Source organism: Mytilus trossulus, chromosome 10 (genome assembly GCF_036588685.1).
Source record: "Mytilus trossulus isolate FHL-02 chromosome 10, PNRI_Mtr1.1.1.hap1, whole genome shotgun sequence".
In the NCBI taxonomy this organism is placed as follows: Eukaryota; Metazoa; Mollusca; class Bivalvia; order Mytilida; family Mytilidae; genus Mytilus; species Mytilus trossulus.
In genome coordinates, this window is record NC_086382.1 from 6,902,270 (window position 1) to 6,920,075 (window position 17,806).

At 30.9% G+C, this 17,806-nt stretch overlaps 1 protein-coding gene across 1 annotated transcript in view; it reads right to left on the reverse strand.

The window, feature by feature from the left end:
* Window positions 1–17,806, reverse strand: part of LOC134686789 (kinetochore protein NDC80 homolog) — a 69,244-nt gene that overhangs the window by 12,838 nt on the left and 38,600 nt on the right. The window contains exons 3-11 of the mRNA XM_063546559.1: window positions 12,929–13,183; window positions 11,761–11,872; window positions 11,075–11,161; window positions 9,007–9,192; window positions 6,982–7,062; window positions 6,424–6,517; window positions 4,708–4,802; window positions 3,617–3,761; window positions 2,647–2,852 (exon numbers count right to left, since the gene is read on the reverse strand). Coding sequence (XP_063402629.1) covers window positions 2,647–2,852; window positions 3,617–3,761; window positions 4,708–4,802; window positions 6,424–6,517; window positions 6,982–7,062; window positions 9,007–9,192; window positions 11,075–11,161; window positions 11,761–11,872; window positions 12,929–13,152 — 1,230 coding nt within the window. The 5' untranslated portion in view covers window positions 13,153–13,183. The remainder of the gene's footprint in view (window positions 1–2,646; window positions 2,853–3,616; window positions 3,762–4,707; window positions 4,803–6,423; window positions 6,518–6,981; window positions 7,063–9,006; window positions 9,193–11,074; window positions 11,162–11,760; window positions 11,873–12,928; window positions 13,184–17,806) is intronic.

Consider the following 17,806-nt stretch of genomic DNA (forward strand, 5'->3'; position numbering starts at 1 on the left):
TTCTATAATATAATAAAGCTCTTTAACTATTTTAGTTATTAAACTCCGTGTGGTGAACCAACGCCTTTGAAATCGTTTTGGTAGAGTCCCTGAAGTGGATACCTTGGTATGCCGGGTTGTCAAATCATGCAAAAGAATGCAACCCTTAAATAATATTCAAATTGACAACAACACTTCAATTGGTCTGCAATTGTATTATCTAAGGTCAACATGTTTCACCTGCCAGGCAGGCGTCTTCAGGACAATTTATATATAATTTATTCTGCCTGAGGTACTCAAAGTGGTGCATATAAAGTGACGTTATAACTAACAATGGTAGGTATTAGTAACTTAATGGTGGATATAATTGTACAAATAAAAATAGAATGATTATTTTGGTTATTGTACATCATTGGCTATCAAATATTTGGCTTTGAGCATTCTTGATGAAGGTAAAGCCAGAAAATCACTTTTGTTGCATAATAGTTTTAATGTGTTGTTTTCATATTTTATATTCTCTTTGTAAAGTCAAAATTGTATGTTTATGTGAATGTCTGATGTAAAAATGTTGATGTCATAATCTTAAGTGATTGTCAGTATATCATCTAAGGTAAATCTGAGATCTGGAATTAAAAAGTGTTTTATATGCAAAACAGTTGCAAATAACCATACATTTATTTAACTCAGGGTGTGAAAAATAAGTTGTGAAACTAATTTAATATAAAAAAGAAGATGTGGTATGATTGCCAATGAGACAACTATTCACAAAAGACCAAAATGACACAGACATTAACAACTTTAGGTCACCATACAGCCTTCAACAATGAGCAAAGCCCATACCGCATAGTCAGCTATAAAAGGCCCCAATAAGACAATGTAAACCAATTCAAACGAGGAAACTCGATAAGGTCGGTAAATGTTATTTTCAGTTTTTAGAAAAGGTATTTATATAAACACATTTCCACTGTTAATATCTTGTCTTATTTTCACCATAATAGTATTCTTGGAAACTTTTCTGACATACATCAATTCTTACTTTAATTCTTTTTTTTCTTTGACATTTCATTTCAACGATCAGGAGGTAAAAAAGCACAAAGGTGTCAGTATTCACCTCAGAAACTAACAAAACCTTTGAAAAGACTTATTAAGAAGGGATATAGTTACGATACTGTTGTCAGGTCATTAAAGATTGCATATTTTGGCGTTAATATTGATTCACTTATAGGGTCTTTGCATGGGAACTAAACACATTTATTCAAAAAACAGTTGTTGGCATGACATGGGATATGTTCTTCTCATATATGTAATGATGGTATGATACTAAACCCGTTACGGGCAGGATTGTGCCTGATGTTCATATGATGAAGTCATAATCTTTCAGTCAGTTTTATTGAAGTCTGGAGCTGGCATGTCAGTTAACTGCTAGTAGTCTGTTGTTATTAATGTATCATTGTTATTTTGTTTATTTTCATGGGTTACATCTTCTGACATCAGACTCAAACTTCTCTTGAACTGAATTTTAATGTGCGTATTGTTATGGGTTTACTTTTCTACATTGGCTAGAGGTATAGGGGAGGGTTGAGATCTCACAAAAATGTTTAAATATATTTGTTTAGGGGCCAGCTGAAGGACGCCTCTAGGTGCAGGAATTTCTTGCTACATTGAAGACCTGTTGGTGACCTTCTGCTGTTGTTTTTTTCTTTGATCAGTTGTTGTCTCTTTGACACATTCCCCATTTCCATTCTAAATTTTATACAAGCTTTACCTGGTACCAAGAAAAATAAGTATTTGCACTTTAGACAGCTTTGAACTTTATATTGTGTTGCAAAAGATAATTCTGGCAAAATCATGCAGAGTAAATTTAATACATAGAAATTTTGCTAATAAAGAAAGATAGCTTAAGAAAAAAAAATCACACTCTATAGATCATGTAGATGGAGTATCTAATACCAAGAAAGACAACTCTAGCAAAACCATATGAAAAGAAATACAATAAATCAAATGTTCCCATTAAATACCTCATGCCATACCCTGCAAAAGATACCACAGGGACATTCAAACTCATAAGTTCAAAACAAACTGATAAACACAATGGCTGAAAACAAAACAGATCAGAAGACAAACAACATACACAAAACATGAGATAGAAAATAAAGATCTGCCAAAAAATAACCACACCAAAAACCAGGTGTGATCTAAGTTTCTGTTGTTGAGCTCATTTCAGTACAAATCCATAGTTGAGAGGGGTAGAAGGGGTCCTGATTCCAAAATCCTGGGCTTAAAACCACGAGATCCTGAAATCCCATACTTAAAAACAAAAAATCCAGAAGTCCCGAAAGTCGAAAAAAGAATTCCCGGATGCCGAAATCCAGAGCTTAAAAACACCCGATCCCAGAGTCCCAATAAAGGTCCTATCCCCCCTCATTGGTAAATTTAATTAAGTACGCCACATGTATTCATACATCCAGTTTTGGGTGGGGTTAGTGTTGCTTAGTCTTCAGTTTTCTATGTTATATATTGTGTACTATTATTTGTCTATTTGTCTTTTTCATTTTTGGCCATAGCTTTGTCAGTTTATTTTTTATCTGTCAGTTTGTATGGCCCTCTGGTATCTTTCACCCCTCTTTCAGGGGAAAGGGGGCATAACTTTTGACAAGGCTTATCTACCTTTTCTCTCTCCTTGGAAAGTTTCATCTCCACACTCCAGATGTCCTGGTCTACATTAGCCCCTCTGTTCTCCATCTCGTCAATCTGACGTTTTAACTCCATGCCGCTAGCCTTGATTCTATCAATATCAGCAGAACTAAACTCTTGAGTCTCGTAGATTGACTTCATTCTCTGTAGCTGATGCAAACATTCATCATATTCTGCAGCTGTAATGCAAAATATTTCACTACATATTCTATGAAAGACATTTCTAATTAGGGAGGAGGGGCACTTTTCTTCTTTGAATTCCTGTTTTTGGGGCCCTTAATAGATTGCTGTTCGGTGTGCGCGAAGACTACATGTTGAAGACTGTACTTTGACCTTAAATGTTTACCTTTTAAAAATTGTGATTTGGATGGAGAGTTGTCTCATTGGCACTCATACTACATCTTCTTATATCTATTTGATAAAAAGAATGGATGGTTGCATATACATTTGTAATAAGAAATACATTTAAACTACATGTATCTCATATTTTCAGATTTAAATGTGGAATTATATACTTTGATAAAAAGAATGCTTGTTTGGTGAACAACTCCTCCTTTTCATGAGTAGTATACAAGCATGGAATGAAACTAAATTCAATGACAAAATAATGCAAAATCTCAACAATTTGAACTGTACATGCTATATGTTTAACTTCAAGTAAGTGACCTGTGTTTGTGTGTATTATTCTTGGCAAGTTAACAGTATTAGTGTATAATTCTACCAAAGTTATCTGTATTTGTGTATAAAAGATGACCTTCAAATTCATGCATTTTCCTACACATTTATTTACCTTTTTATATGTCACAATGCCTCATGTTACCTTTTTGCCTGTATTTGTGAATAATTCTAACTTTAATTGTGAATAATTGAAGCCCAGTTACTTGTATTTATGTATAAATCAAGTCTCAATACCGGTATTTGTGTATAATTCAAGTCTAAATACCTGTATTTGTATGTGAATCCTCAGCCTCTTTGTAAATAATTTCTTGATTTTGTCTGTGAATCTCTAATTCATTTATATAGGACTCAAATATCTTTATATCAGACTTAAGAGAATGTTCCTTTTCTTGCAAACTTCTTAATTTATCCTGTAACAAATTGCACATGATAGATTCAATACAAGTTGAAATAGATGGTGCCATTTCTCTCATCAACAATATAAAGACCTTTCCATTCTCAATTTTACTTCTTAATATTGAGTGAATAACAACATGAACAAGACAATAGGAAAGACAAAGCATTGTATTTGAACACTAACTAGATGATATTGTAAGTTTACAAACCAAAGGAGGAGGCCCAGTAAGACCCCTTTATGGCCCAAAAATTTGTATTTTTTTTACAAATTTATTGACATGTAACTTGTGTTTTACTTTTACAATACCATGCACATGCATCAGATACTAGCATTCATTAATTCATGTAAAAATTCAGAAATCTTCACAATTTTAGCATTTGCGCTAATTTAAATCTGTTTTTGTCTAAAATGGTAGTGGACACTTGTTTTCAGTCTTAATATTTAAACATATTTTTGTATTTAGGGATAACACATAACATTTAAATAAAGGTTGCGACTTAACACCAGTACTGCGACTTAAATTTGAGACAAAAAACATCTGAAAAGGGATGTTTTATTGTTAGTTTGATAGATTTTTCACAGCTTGAATTTGAGCACCTTTAATGACTTGATAAAGCCAAAAATACTCCTTACCAGACCTCCTCTTTTAAACAAATGATGCAAACAGCTGATATGTCCTCTGTGGTTGGGTTGTTCTCTCTTTGAGACATTCCCCCTTTCCATTCTCAATTTTAAATGTGCTTAAGATCCTGAGCAGATTAGATGATGGAATGAATCAATCAAGACTTAAACAAACAGTTTTAAAATAGGAATTCTAAGAGTTATAAAATCTAGTAGCAAGTATAACAAGTCAAATTATATTTGTTTATCAAGCTATTTGTGCACCCTTGCCATCTAATAAAGGGAAATAAGTCCATCAAAATAGACAATATTTGTATACTGTTATCTAGTTCACTTACACTATCTTGTTCCAGAACCTCAAGTTCTTGTAACAACCTTCTGTTTTCCTTTTCTAAAGTCTCTTTCCCTCCAGATATACCATAATATTTCTGTTCTAAAAAAAGATGCAAAGAAAAATTGAAGTGTCAGGCGTTTTTAAGTCTTCATGTCTATCTTAAACAAAACAAAAAACTTCACATGAGGACAATAAAGGATTTTCAGTAGTAGTCCAGTTAATCTACGGTAGTATAAATTTGACCCTTACCTGAAAGTAATTGCAACAGAAGATTTTTAAGTTTTAATCTTTAGCATTATACCCCAAATATACACAGAAAAAAAGTCCCATAAAGTCTTACTTGAGGAAGACTAAAAAAATCGCCATTTAAAATTTCTACACAGCTGCTTTTGCATAGGTACTATTTCTGTACTAAATTTTGTAGTACTGGAAATTAACTTTTAATATTCAGTTCTATTGTGTTAATACAAAATTAGGGTAATATTTAGGTACCTGTATTTTACAGTACTGTATTTGTACATGAAATTTAGGTACTACAGATTTTTGGTTACTACTGTTACATTTTCAGCATTTTGTAAGATTTTCAAACATGGAATATTGTACTATTTCTGTACAAAAATATTTAGTGCAAATCAAGTACTGTAAAATACAAGTACCTAAATATTACCATAATTTTAAAGTAAAGAAACAGAACTAAATATTAAAAGTAAATTTCCAGTACTGCATATTTCTAGTACAGAAATAGTACCTATGCAAAAGTAGCCGTGTATGGAGATTTGCATTGAAAAGGGAGATAACTCTTGCCAAAAAGGCAGAAATATCAATAAAAATTGATACAAAATTATTACTTTACTGCTTCTATTCATCAGAATGTATTGATTCTTGATTTTTATAGCGGTCTTTAGTATAAAAAACAACTCTAAAGGTGTTTTCATATCTTTTATCAAGCAATAATCTAGATTTCATAATTCATTAGTTGACAATTTATTGAATTTTTCAACATGTCAAGATAAAGAATCTCAAATTCAATCAAAATAATTAAGCATATATTTTCCTTTTTGTGGTTTAAAGTTTCTTTAGATAAGTAAGATGCTGAAAATATATATATATATGTATAAGATATAAGCAATACCAAATTTTCACATTATTTTTTCAAAATGGTCACAAAGCTTCAAATTTGCAATTTCTTAAATTTTTATGAAAAATGTACCCCCAAAAAAATAAAACTACCTATAACATTTCGGTTTTGTACTATTCATGAGCAGAAGATTATATAATTTAGTCAAATACAAACTTATAACCCAATCAAAGTATCATACTTTACATCAAGAAAATCAACCAAAAGCTGACAAAAAAAAGATTAACTTTTGTGGAGTTATCTTCCCTTTCAGTGTTAATTTCCATAGGAAAATAAAAATGCTGATTTTGAGTTTTCCTCAAGTTAGATTTTATGGGACTTTTTTCTGTGTATATGAAGGGCATTATGCAATAGATTAAAACTAAAACATTTTTTGTTGCAATTAGTTTGAGGTTAAATCTTAGTTTGACTGGACTATAGGCAGATATTTTATGTGTAGGTAGGTTTGGGGCAAACAAACATATTCTATATGGCATCACAAAGTAACAGTCAAAAAGAAAACACTTTTCTAATCCAAGCTGACCAGTCTTTCCTCTTAGTCCCTAAATGCTGCATGGTAAGGAGAATATCAGTAAATCTTACTTAAAACATCAGCCAGTTTATCATCATATTCTTCAAATGTATCTTGTCCTCTCATGTAGGCCACATATGTAGACTCTATGTAATCAAACTCTATCTAAAATCAGAATTACAAATAATATTAAGGAAACATACATTTTACTCTGAAAGAGGGAGGGGAGAGATTACGGTAATTAATATAAGAAATATCTTAATGAAAGGATTTGCCAAAAAAAATTAATATTGTTTTTCAAAAAATGATTTTTTCCCCCCTATGCAAAGTTGAAAAGTAGTTCCCTAAACAAAGTTCTGGAATTAATTAATTGAAACAGCATAGGATTCAAATAAATTCAGATTCAACCAAAAACTGCAGATGGATACAATAGAAAAATAAATTCTATGTAAAATTTGGCTGGTCAATTCTTTTGAGCAAGTAAAATTGAAGGTTTTTGGAAAACACTGCTTTTAATGATAACTGAGCTCAAACCTTGACAAAAACAGAAAAATATAAAATAGCTATTAGCTGTACCTATAGCTGTCATAACTCTGAAATAAAAATCTCCACGTTAAAAAATATAATACCTTCTTCTCAGACTTTGTGTCGAAATCGTCATCTGGAGGGAACATGATGGTATCTATAGAGCTGGACAAAGTTTCTCCTGACTAAAATACAAAAAACACATGGTATCTATGATTGAGCCTTTCTAAACAAAAATCTGGCAATTCAACTGCATTTATGTTGTTACAAATACATCACTATTAATAATGAATTAGTGAACTTTACTTTGACCTATGATGGTTTACTTTTATGAATTGTGACTTGGATGGAGAGTTGTCACATTGGGCACTCATACCACATAATCTTATATCTATTTCCTATCTGTCAGAAACAAATGGAAATTTAAAAAAAAAAATTTTCTGACATCAAATCTGCAACATAATGGCTTTTATCTGATGTACAGTAGTTGTCGTTTGTTTATGTAATATATACGTGTTTCTCGTTTCTCGTTTTGTTTATATAGTTTAGACCGTTGGTTTTCCCGTTTGAATGGTTTTACACTAGTAATTTTGGGGCCCTTTATAGCTTGTTGTTCGGTGTGAGCCAAGGCTCCGTGTTGAAGGCCGTACTTTAACCTATAATGGTTTAATTTTTAAATTGTTATTTGGATGGAGAGTTGTCTCATTGGCACTCACACCACATCTTCCTATATCTTTTTAATTTTTTTTCAGATTTACAGAGTCAAAAATTAGTTATCAATCTCCTTGAAAGGCATTTTCATTTTTACAAATGGTATGGAATATATCTTCTATAATTTATGTGAAACCAATTAGTAAAAGTGATCATTCTATTGGTAGCTGAAATGTGAAAGTTTTTTATGGTGCCTCCAAAATAGACAGAGGGGAGTTTTTGAATGCAAATTCAAAACTTGTCTATCCTGTTTTTTTTTTTTTTTTTTTTTTTAGGTCTGTACAAAATCGGAGCATTTAGACCATTTGTTGTTGTATGTATGTATATACGTAGATCCCTCTGTTTATGGAGCACCCCTCAAGAGCTGTCAGGGTACAGTGGAATCCATGTACACTCACTATCAGGATTAATGGAGATTTGTCACTAACATATTTACAATGACAATCCCCACCAACACAAAGAAGTGTTAGGACACCAGTCAGAATTGTTATTTTTCTTTGTTTGTGTCTTTTTGTGAGGGTCAGTTGCTAGTGGTTGGTGTGATCTGTTATGCGAAATACTTTTTGTAAAAACAATTCTGATAGAAAACAACATGATACATACATGACGGTAACAGTATCATTAAAGAAAAGTAGTATATTGAGTACTGTAAATTCAGAAATTATTGTGTGCTATTATTAACGCAATTTTGTCAGTTTAGACTTAAATGCCATTTGAATTTTTTTCGATTTCGAGAAAAATTCTGTTGAATTCATATAAAATATTTCAAAATGCGAGTTTAAATTATTGCGTTTACAACTCTGTTTCATTTTTAGCAATAATTAAAACCTCGCATTTATTTCTGAATTTACAGTATAATGATTAATTAGTTGATGTTTGTCACTTTCAACATGTTTCTGCTATTTGGTGGCAGTCATTTTGTTTTGGTGGAGGAAACTGGATTGTACAGAGAGAACCACACCCTTCACTAGGAAAACTTACAATCTTGTCAATTAAGATGGGAGTGCACCTGCCTAGTATGGGATTCTTATTCACAACCTCAGATTTGAAAGGCTAATGATACAGCAGTGCAAGTACTAAGACCACTTTATAGCCATAGAGGCCAAGCATACATGAAGTATTCCTTTATTTTCATGCATACCAATTTTTGTAGATTGAAAAATTGTATGTTCATGAATATTAGATTTCTTTCTTTTTCCTAAGTCTTTGTACAAACCAATTTAAAATCAATTTCTTGTAAATGATTTCAATTTTAGGTTCACGTATTCCAAAAACAAGAGAGCACATGCTGAAATGTCTCGCCTTCTTTACTAATCATTGATATTATGTTGATAGTCCTAAATATAAAGCTTTATTACAACTGTCACATTAACTTTACCAAGGAAACTAAACCCAATTATTTTTAAAACAACACATACATGTATCAAGTCCACCAGCCAGGAGACTGCAGCCAAAATGTGTGGCCAGGTGTGTGGTGATCCCAAGGCAAACATCTGACTCTTAGAGATCATGAATGGATAACCTATCTGCTTGAATATCTTAGGTATCTGTTCTTCTGGCTTCTTATCCAACTTAAACTTTGGAACTAGGAAACCATACAGGAACTGTAAAAGATGTATAACAATAATAAACATGATAAATGCGTACATTTATATAATTGAGAATAACGTGAAGGATTCATAATCCATTTAGAATTTAATTTGCTCAAATATTTGTGTTTAAGCAAGTAGACCTTGGTTGAGGGAAATAACTCTTAAAATCATCAGTAGATTTGTGTCAACCATTTTCATAGCTTCTAGGTTTATACATAGATTATTTCCCATCTGACAACCAAAAGAAAAAAGACATCACATATAAGCTTAAATAGTCTACTGCATTTAATTTATAAAATGAACATTAACCCTTTCCTCCATAGTGAAGCCTTTTGACGCCCCCCCCCCCCCCCCCCCCTTTACTCTATAATGGCGCATTTTGACGCCTGTGGTGTACCTCAGTTATAATGCCTTTGACCTCAAAATGTTTGCATCAGACTTAAAAAAAATTGTATCCAATATGAAAAGGATATTCATGAGAATATCTTGACTGGAATTTCATTGATGAAATATTCATTTTCCCAATGCATTGATACTTTAAAACTGATGATTTTTTATTGATGAAAAAATCCTATGCGAATCAAGTGTGCAAAAAAAATAATGTCAATGGAGGAAAGGGTTAAATGACAATTTGTATCAGCTATTGTTTTTCTATTGATATAATTTGAGTAGAGTTATTTCCCTTTCTTAGAATAGATAGTGTGATAGCAGTTAAATTGAGTTCTCATTAGGAATCGAGGTAAATAAAGTTAGTACAGAATTTAAGTATAAATTAAAACTCTAAAAGTTTTGATGAATATAAATGATGAAAATATGTAGCACAACCCTTCATTTTGACCTTTCAAAATAATAGTAAGTGAACTTTCAAATCAAGGATAAGATTATTTTCAAAAACCTCATAGCATTATGAATAATAGGAATTCCTATTGGAAATTGCATTGTTCATATATACATAAGTGCATCTTTTAAGACTTGCTAAATACAAAATGTGCCAATTTGGTAAGTTAAAGAAGAAAATCAACCAGTTAACAACACCATTATACCCAAGGGAAGTAACTAACCCAAATTAGGTGAATGAAATTCATATTGTTAAAACACCAATGCGTTAGGTGTAATAGGAGATCCTATGTGAAATTGCACTTTCTATATTAACAGACATGCATACTAAAAGGCATCCTTAATACCAAACCTGTCAATTTGAAATTTGTAAGTTGAAAAAGAAAACGAACCAGTTTACCCACAACATGATACTCAAGGGGAGTAACTCTAACCCAAATTAAGTGAAGGAAATTCATATAGTTAAAACATCACTGTGTTAGGTGTAATGGAAGTTCCTATGGGAAATTACATTGTCTATATTATCAGACATGAATCCTTACAGACTTGCTTAATACTAAATGTGTCAATTTGGTAAGTTGAAAAGCAAAATCAATCAGTTTACCTTCAACATGATATCCATGGCAGGTAACCCTAACCCAATTTAAGTCAATGAAATTCAAAATCCAAAGCAAGTGAAATCAATGATATATATCGTCTTTTTTATTGGTGAGGGTCAATGAACCAAAACAGTTTGCATATGTATAAACTGTTTGATCATATTGATCCTGTCAGGAGTATTCAGATGAACAAATTCTGATAATGTTGATGAAACACTTTTTCTGAACATCATTTTAAGTAAAACCTTCTCCAATTTTAAGAAATAAAGGTACTTTTACAGAGTTTATTGATGTGTAAACTAATTCATAGCTCAGGCTCCATAAAGCACTTTCAAACATGTACATATGAAAATTTTATTGTACAAACAGCATTATCAAAAGAAATACATATTTTTAAGAAGTAAGACAAAATATTTAAAACCTACTCTTCCAGGACTTATTGTCTACAGTATAGTTACCTCAAAAATCCTGAAGAAGTCTTTACTTGTTGGAGACTGCAGTAATTTATCAGATATACTGTGAGGGTACAACTTCTCAGATAAAAACTGAAATGTAATAACAAAAAATAACATTGGACTGTCATACACAATTTGTACACTTCATGAAAAATATAGTAAATATGTTAAAAACACATGATTTGCAGCAATGATTTGGGGGTGTTTAATGCCACTTGCACAATTTTTTTTATTGTTGGAAGGGTCCTAAGTGCCCAGAGAGATCCACTGACTACAGACAGGAAAACTGGCAATAATAGTCAATTAAAATAGGAGTTTAAATTAATGTATACCCATCATCCCCTTTTATACATATTTCAATTTTGTAAATCAAGTTTCACACATAAGACTTATCAAGGTTACAAAAAATATGATAATATTGAGACTTTGGTTTATTGTAAACTAACTTATTTTCCACACTTAATTTCTTGTTTAGCCTTTTTTACTTAAATTCGCAGCAATTTAATTTCATGATTTTCTTTTTTTTTTTAAAGTTCTGGGGCAGGTAATAATTGAACTTATGATTCTAAAACTAACTTTTTGGCAAAATTTGAGGGTTCAATTTGAGTGGGAATGCAAAGCTAGGCAGGTGACGAAGGCAAATTTCACCTGAGCCGTTATTCAAACAAGGAGTCCTTTAATTATGTTACCTCTACTAATTTCTTTATACAATTTCTCTGGAATAATTTATCCGATACAGGTCTGGGGTCCTTTGGTACACAGTTCTGTCCACGTAGACCAACACTACTACCCCTGGACAACCTGGAAAAACATCAGAAGATATTTATGTATAATATGGAACTTTTCTTCTTGTAAGCTTGGTTTTTGTCAAGTGAAACACACAAAATGTGAAAATATAAAATATATATGCAGAATAGTATGAATGATTGATTGGTGTTTAACACTTCTTTAAGCACTAATGTGCTATTTCGTGAAGTCAATTTTTATTGGTGGCAGAAGGTGGAGAACCTGCAGAGAATGCAGACCTTAGGTAAACTAACCTTAAGATTGGAGTCAAGATCTCCTGCCCTGTGTGGGATTTGAACTTGTGAAAGTGTTGACTGCTATTGATATAGTAGTCTACATTGACAATGAATGAAAGGCACATGAATATAATGCAGGGTTTACCTTTTTTTTTATATCTTAACCCTTTCTTCTGCCCTCATAATTTTTCTAGAAAAATTTAAGAATCTCCCTAAATATTGCCTTTATGTATCGATAGATATAAAATGATGATGGCAGGGTTCAACATTGTGAAAAAACTATGTGACTTAAGTTTTTTTATCCTAGATTGAACTTTTGATGTCGTCCCTAAGAATGACAGTTTCTATTTCATGTGGACCTTAAGTTTATAAGTTATTACTGTAAGTTTCCCTTGCCTTTAATTTTTCCTGAACCCTTGTCTTACTTCAACTCAAATATTTTGCTTACACAACCCCTGTTATTGGTAGGGTTCGTGTTGATCAGTGTTTACTGTTTTATGTTGTGTTTTGTGTACTGTTTATCTTTCCGTTGCTTTTCGTTTTTTGTGTACTGTTTATCTTTCCGTTGCTTTACGTTTTTTGTGTACTGTTTATCTTTCCGTTGCTTTTAGTTTTTTGTGTACTGTTTATCTTTCCGTTGCTTTACGTTTTTTGTGTACTGTTTATCTTTCCGTTGCTTTTAGTTTTTTGTGTACTGTTTATCTTTCCATTGTTTTTTTGTTTTCAGCCATGGCGTTGTCAATTTGTTTTCAACTTATGATTTTGAATATATCCCCTTGGTAACTTTTCATCTTTTTTTTTACATACAATAAATGTATGAAGTTATGCAACATACCTGCCCATAGGCATTCCAAATTTGCCTAGAGGACTCTTGCCTGAACCACTGCTAGCAGATCTGCCGAATGACAACCGAGATGTTCCAGAGGACAGTCTGCTCTGGTGCTGTGTATTATGTGTGTTGTCATTACGAACTCTGAGAGGGGCCACAGAAGATGACCGTCTGCTATTACTGCTACCATGACTACTCAGGCGGTTTCCTCCAATACTTGATTTCCTCATTTTAAGTTTCTTTTTCTTGAACTGAAATTATCTGAAAAATATGGAAGAATGTTGTTAAATTTGTGTACAATGTCATGTGATATTTGTAGAAAAATTAGGTGATTAATTGGTTAATGCTGCATCAGCTCAAAAAGTCCTTTTTTTTTTTTTTTTTTAATTTGTTGGTGGTGATCCAAACCTAAGTTATCTGTGTGGTTAAAATTAAGGACTTGTCAATTCTTCTTCCACTTAAACAATACCCTTTCTGTCTGTCTTCCTGTGATTAAGAGTTTTGAATTTTTTACATGTTTAGCAAAATTCACTTTCGATTTTATAGCTATTTTCATGATTATAAAATTCACTTTGAAAAAAAAAGATGAAACATGAAAATTGATAAAAGACAACAGTTTACAAAATACTACATAATAAAAATAAAAACTGAGCCACACTAACAAGTGAAACTGCGAGCTACTTCTCACTGATGATACCCCCGCCGCAAGTGGATAATATTATTAGTGTAAAAAAATGGAAGTGTTTGGTAAACAGAAAGTTGTCTAGTGATGAATCTGAAAACGCATAACACAGTATAGCTGACTTATATAAACCCTGAAACCTAATTTCAGAAATCCTTGTACTGTAGTTCCTGAGAAAAATGTGACAAAAATTTTCAACTAGGCTATCATGTGTAAAATCATACAAGTGTTAGGTAACGAGGAAGTTGTTGGGTGATGAATCTGAAAACGCTTCACACTGTATAGCTGACTTATATAAACCCAGAAACCAAATTTCAGAAATCGTTGTATTGTAGTTCCTGAGTAAAATGTGGTGAAAAATATTTATGGGATGGACAAACTGACGGAAGGATGGATGGAGGGATGGACAGAAAAAGGTAAAACAGTATACTCCCCTTTTTTAAAGCGGGGAAATAAAAACAAAAAGGGATGATCTGGCTTAAAAGGTGGACGGGAGCTGTTCATAGTGATATATCAGTGAAAGTAAAATTAACTTTAGGTTATGCTCTTTGGTTTAGTTAGTTTTCATCATATTGACATTTTTATCAACTTCATAGATTTCAAAATTATTTCAGATTCAGCGATTTCTTGTTTGAGAATGATACTAAATGCAATACAACATTAGTTAAGAACAGAAGTTCAACTCAACAAAAAAAAAATTGGACACATTGTATTTGGAAATTATCCATTCTTTTTGAAAGTTTTTATTTTATTTAAATATAAGTCATGTAAGTGCATTTTTTTTTTATATATAAATTTATTAATTTCTATTGTAATTTGTATAATATTTAACAAAATTAATTAGATAATCTACAAACTCAGAGCAGACGCCAAAGCTTCTGTGTACAGGCCCGTAGCCAGGAATTTTCAAAGGGGGGTTCGTTTGACTCACAAACTCGACTTTAACAGTCACAATTCGAACAGAACATCGACTTTAACAGTGCTTATTTGTTTTCAAGGGGGGGTTCGTCCGAACCCCCCCTGGCAAGGGTATGGTGTATATCACTTTCCACAAATTAATCTATAGAACAGCTTTTTTTTTTAAATCAAAATGGGAAACAGAAGGATTCTTGAATGGATCTTCAGAAGAAAAAAAATGCACACAATTTTTTCTCAGAACTTATCTAATTTTTTAAAAGTTTTTATTTTATTTTTTGCCCTAAATTTAATCAATGCTATAAAAAAAATTTGTAAATTTATTCAATGCTATATAAAAAAAATTGTAAATTTATTCAATTCTATATTAATTTGTATATTATTTAACAAAGTTAATAACATGATGTACAAACATAAGTGTATTCAACTTTTTTAATTCAATTAATTATTCTGACAAACTGCCTTTTCAAGCATCAAATAATTTCTTTAGATTATGTAAACATGTCTTTCCCCCTTTGAAGACCTTAATTTTGAGAAAAAGTAATTTTCTTTGATCCAGAAAGCCCTAAATTTAACAAGATACAAGCTACTTTTCCAAAGCCATTTTACTCAAACACAAGGTTGTCTTTTGACCCCAAGCCCATACTATACCCATCACTGTCCTAATGAAGCCATAATAAACTTTCTCTTTGTTTCTGAAACCATACCAACTAAAAATAACCAAACCCTACAAGTTCCCTTTTTAATTAGACATACTAGTGAAAACACAGATTGTGAAGCCATGTATTGCTTTGTTGTTTCAATGATTTTTGTCTTCACTCTTAGTTTCTTGTGCATTTTATAAAATATTGTCAGGATTTTTTTTTTATATCTAAAATAAAAAAATTAACAAATAAAAAATATTAAAAATAAAAATTTATGTAATAAAGCAAAAATAAATATGCACAAATAAATCAAACATAAAAATCTTAAATGAATAAAACAAAAAATGTGTTCTTATATATATATTTATTATTTTTAAAAAATATAGAATTAAATTCTAATAATTTACATTCATCAAAAATTCATACACCCCCTAAATTAATACTTTCATCTTCATAACTTTGAATGTTGTTACTTTTCCAAATTTCGATTCCCTGATATTAAAGGGCCTATTATAGTTTTATATTATGTACTGTAAAAATCCATGATTTTTTTTTAATCAATTCCCAATTGAAACATGTAAGAATGACAGCAAGGTATTGGAAATAAATTGCTTAGGAGAAAACTCCATGATGACTATTTAGTAGTCAACTAAAAGAAATTTAGGTTTTGCTCATTGTTGAAGCTGTACTGTGATCTATAGTTGCTTTTAATGCTCTTTATTGGGTCTCTGCTGAATAGTTGTCTCATTGGAAATCATGCCACATCTCCTTATCTTATGAGTTAATGTTATTTTAATATGGAGGGCTTTGGTAAACATAGTATAGGTTTCAGCTATTTTATGCTTATTTCTCTGAAATATTGTTGTCATCCCTGTTTATAAAAATAAGTTCAATATTTTTCATTATGTGACTAAGTTATAAACAATAGCATAAGTAAACATGGGACAACTGAAAGCTTTGAATTCAGAACCCAATCAAGAAAATCTCTATTTGATACTTTGAAAAATATGCCATAAAAAAAACCCCAATGTAACACTTGATATCGCATATTTCTTAACCATACCACTAGTTATAGATACATTATGGATTTCCTATTATATCAACCCCCACCCCAAACCCCATATTTTGAATAAAACGAAAGAAGAGAATTTTTAATGTTACATCTTTAAACAAAGAAATTATATAAGATCATATTTTTAAATGTTCAGATATTTTCGCAAAATTGATTTTCCCTTTTGGATTTTTTGTCACTCAATGGCTTAAACTGTAAAATAAACAGATGAGTACAAGATAATTTCAGAATTATGTTAATAAAAGTTAAATATTACATTATATCAATGGACCTGATTTAAAAGTGTACTAATTCATGTATATGACATACATCGAATAGTCATTAAAAATGTACAGAAATGTGTGGTGCAAACAGATTTCTAGTTTTTTTTCCAATTTAATTTTTTTTTATGTCTTCAGATTTTTGTGTTGTTTTCTTTTCTGCTTCTCTTATTGTAAATTTCTAAGAAAATTTAATGATGCAAATATAAAATTATTTATATATCTTAAAAGAAATTATTTTAAATATTTTTTTTTATTTTTTTCAAATTGAAAAACTACTTTTTTTGTATTAGGTATGGCTTCATCTAGATTGTTTTTACTAAAAAAGACATTATGGCTTCTTTGTCTTTTTTCCATTGGTCGTTAATTTCCCAAGCCATACCTTAATTAGCTTGAGTAAATAACAATGACCAATCAGAGTGAAATCACCTGACCTACTGCTACTAATTATAATATTATAAATTAAAAAAATTAGTAATCTGATTTATTCAAGAGAAGTATGAAGACCTGCTGACCCAAGGTAGGAAATATATTCTTATTATTATGTAGAAAATTAAATATATCTAAGTGTTCAGAATATATAATAAAGAAATATAAAAAAATAATTCTGTCTTTAAAAATAGTCCTCTTTTTTTGTTGGTTCAAATGTTAGAGTAGCATGGTTTATTATAAAATCTAAATTAAAATTCATTGGGATTTCAAATAAGTACGGTTAATGATACAATATATAACATAACAATTCAACAATATTCAAATCAAATTTTTTAAATTCATCTATTTAATAATTATGACATGAAAAAACATGAAAACTGGGAACCCCAAAAAAACGTATTAGATATAAAACAATTCAGTATACTTAGTGATACATTTTGGTTGAGGCAATGACTTTCTATTTCATATTAAAAACTTTTGGTCATTGCAACTTCATAATTGAGGTCATTCTTTATTTTCGAGCCTCTGATGTAAATATTTTATAACTTATGTTAAAATTGTTTTATACTGCATTTAGGTAGATAAGCTTCACTTAGTAGTCACCAGACAAATGCTTTCCTGCATTAACTAATTTATGTTAAAATTTTGGACACATCTGATACACAACTTCTTATTAAATTTAACAAGATAATACTTCATACTTTCAAAATATATATGTGGTTATCAAACAAAATATAACCTTAAAATGTTATCATTCTTGTTATGAAAATTGCTTCATTAACATTTATCTGCAATGAAATGATCTCAAAAATTGTTTAATTTCGACAATGCAATTTTCATTATGTATCACTTTTGAAACTAGCTGGTAAATGGTTTTTA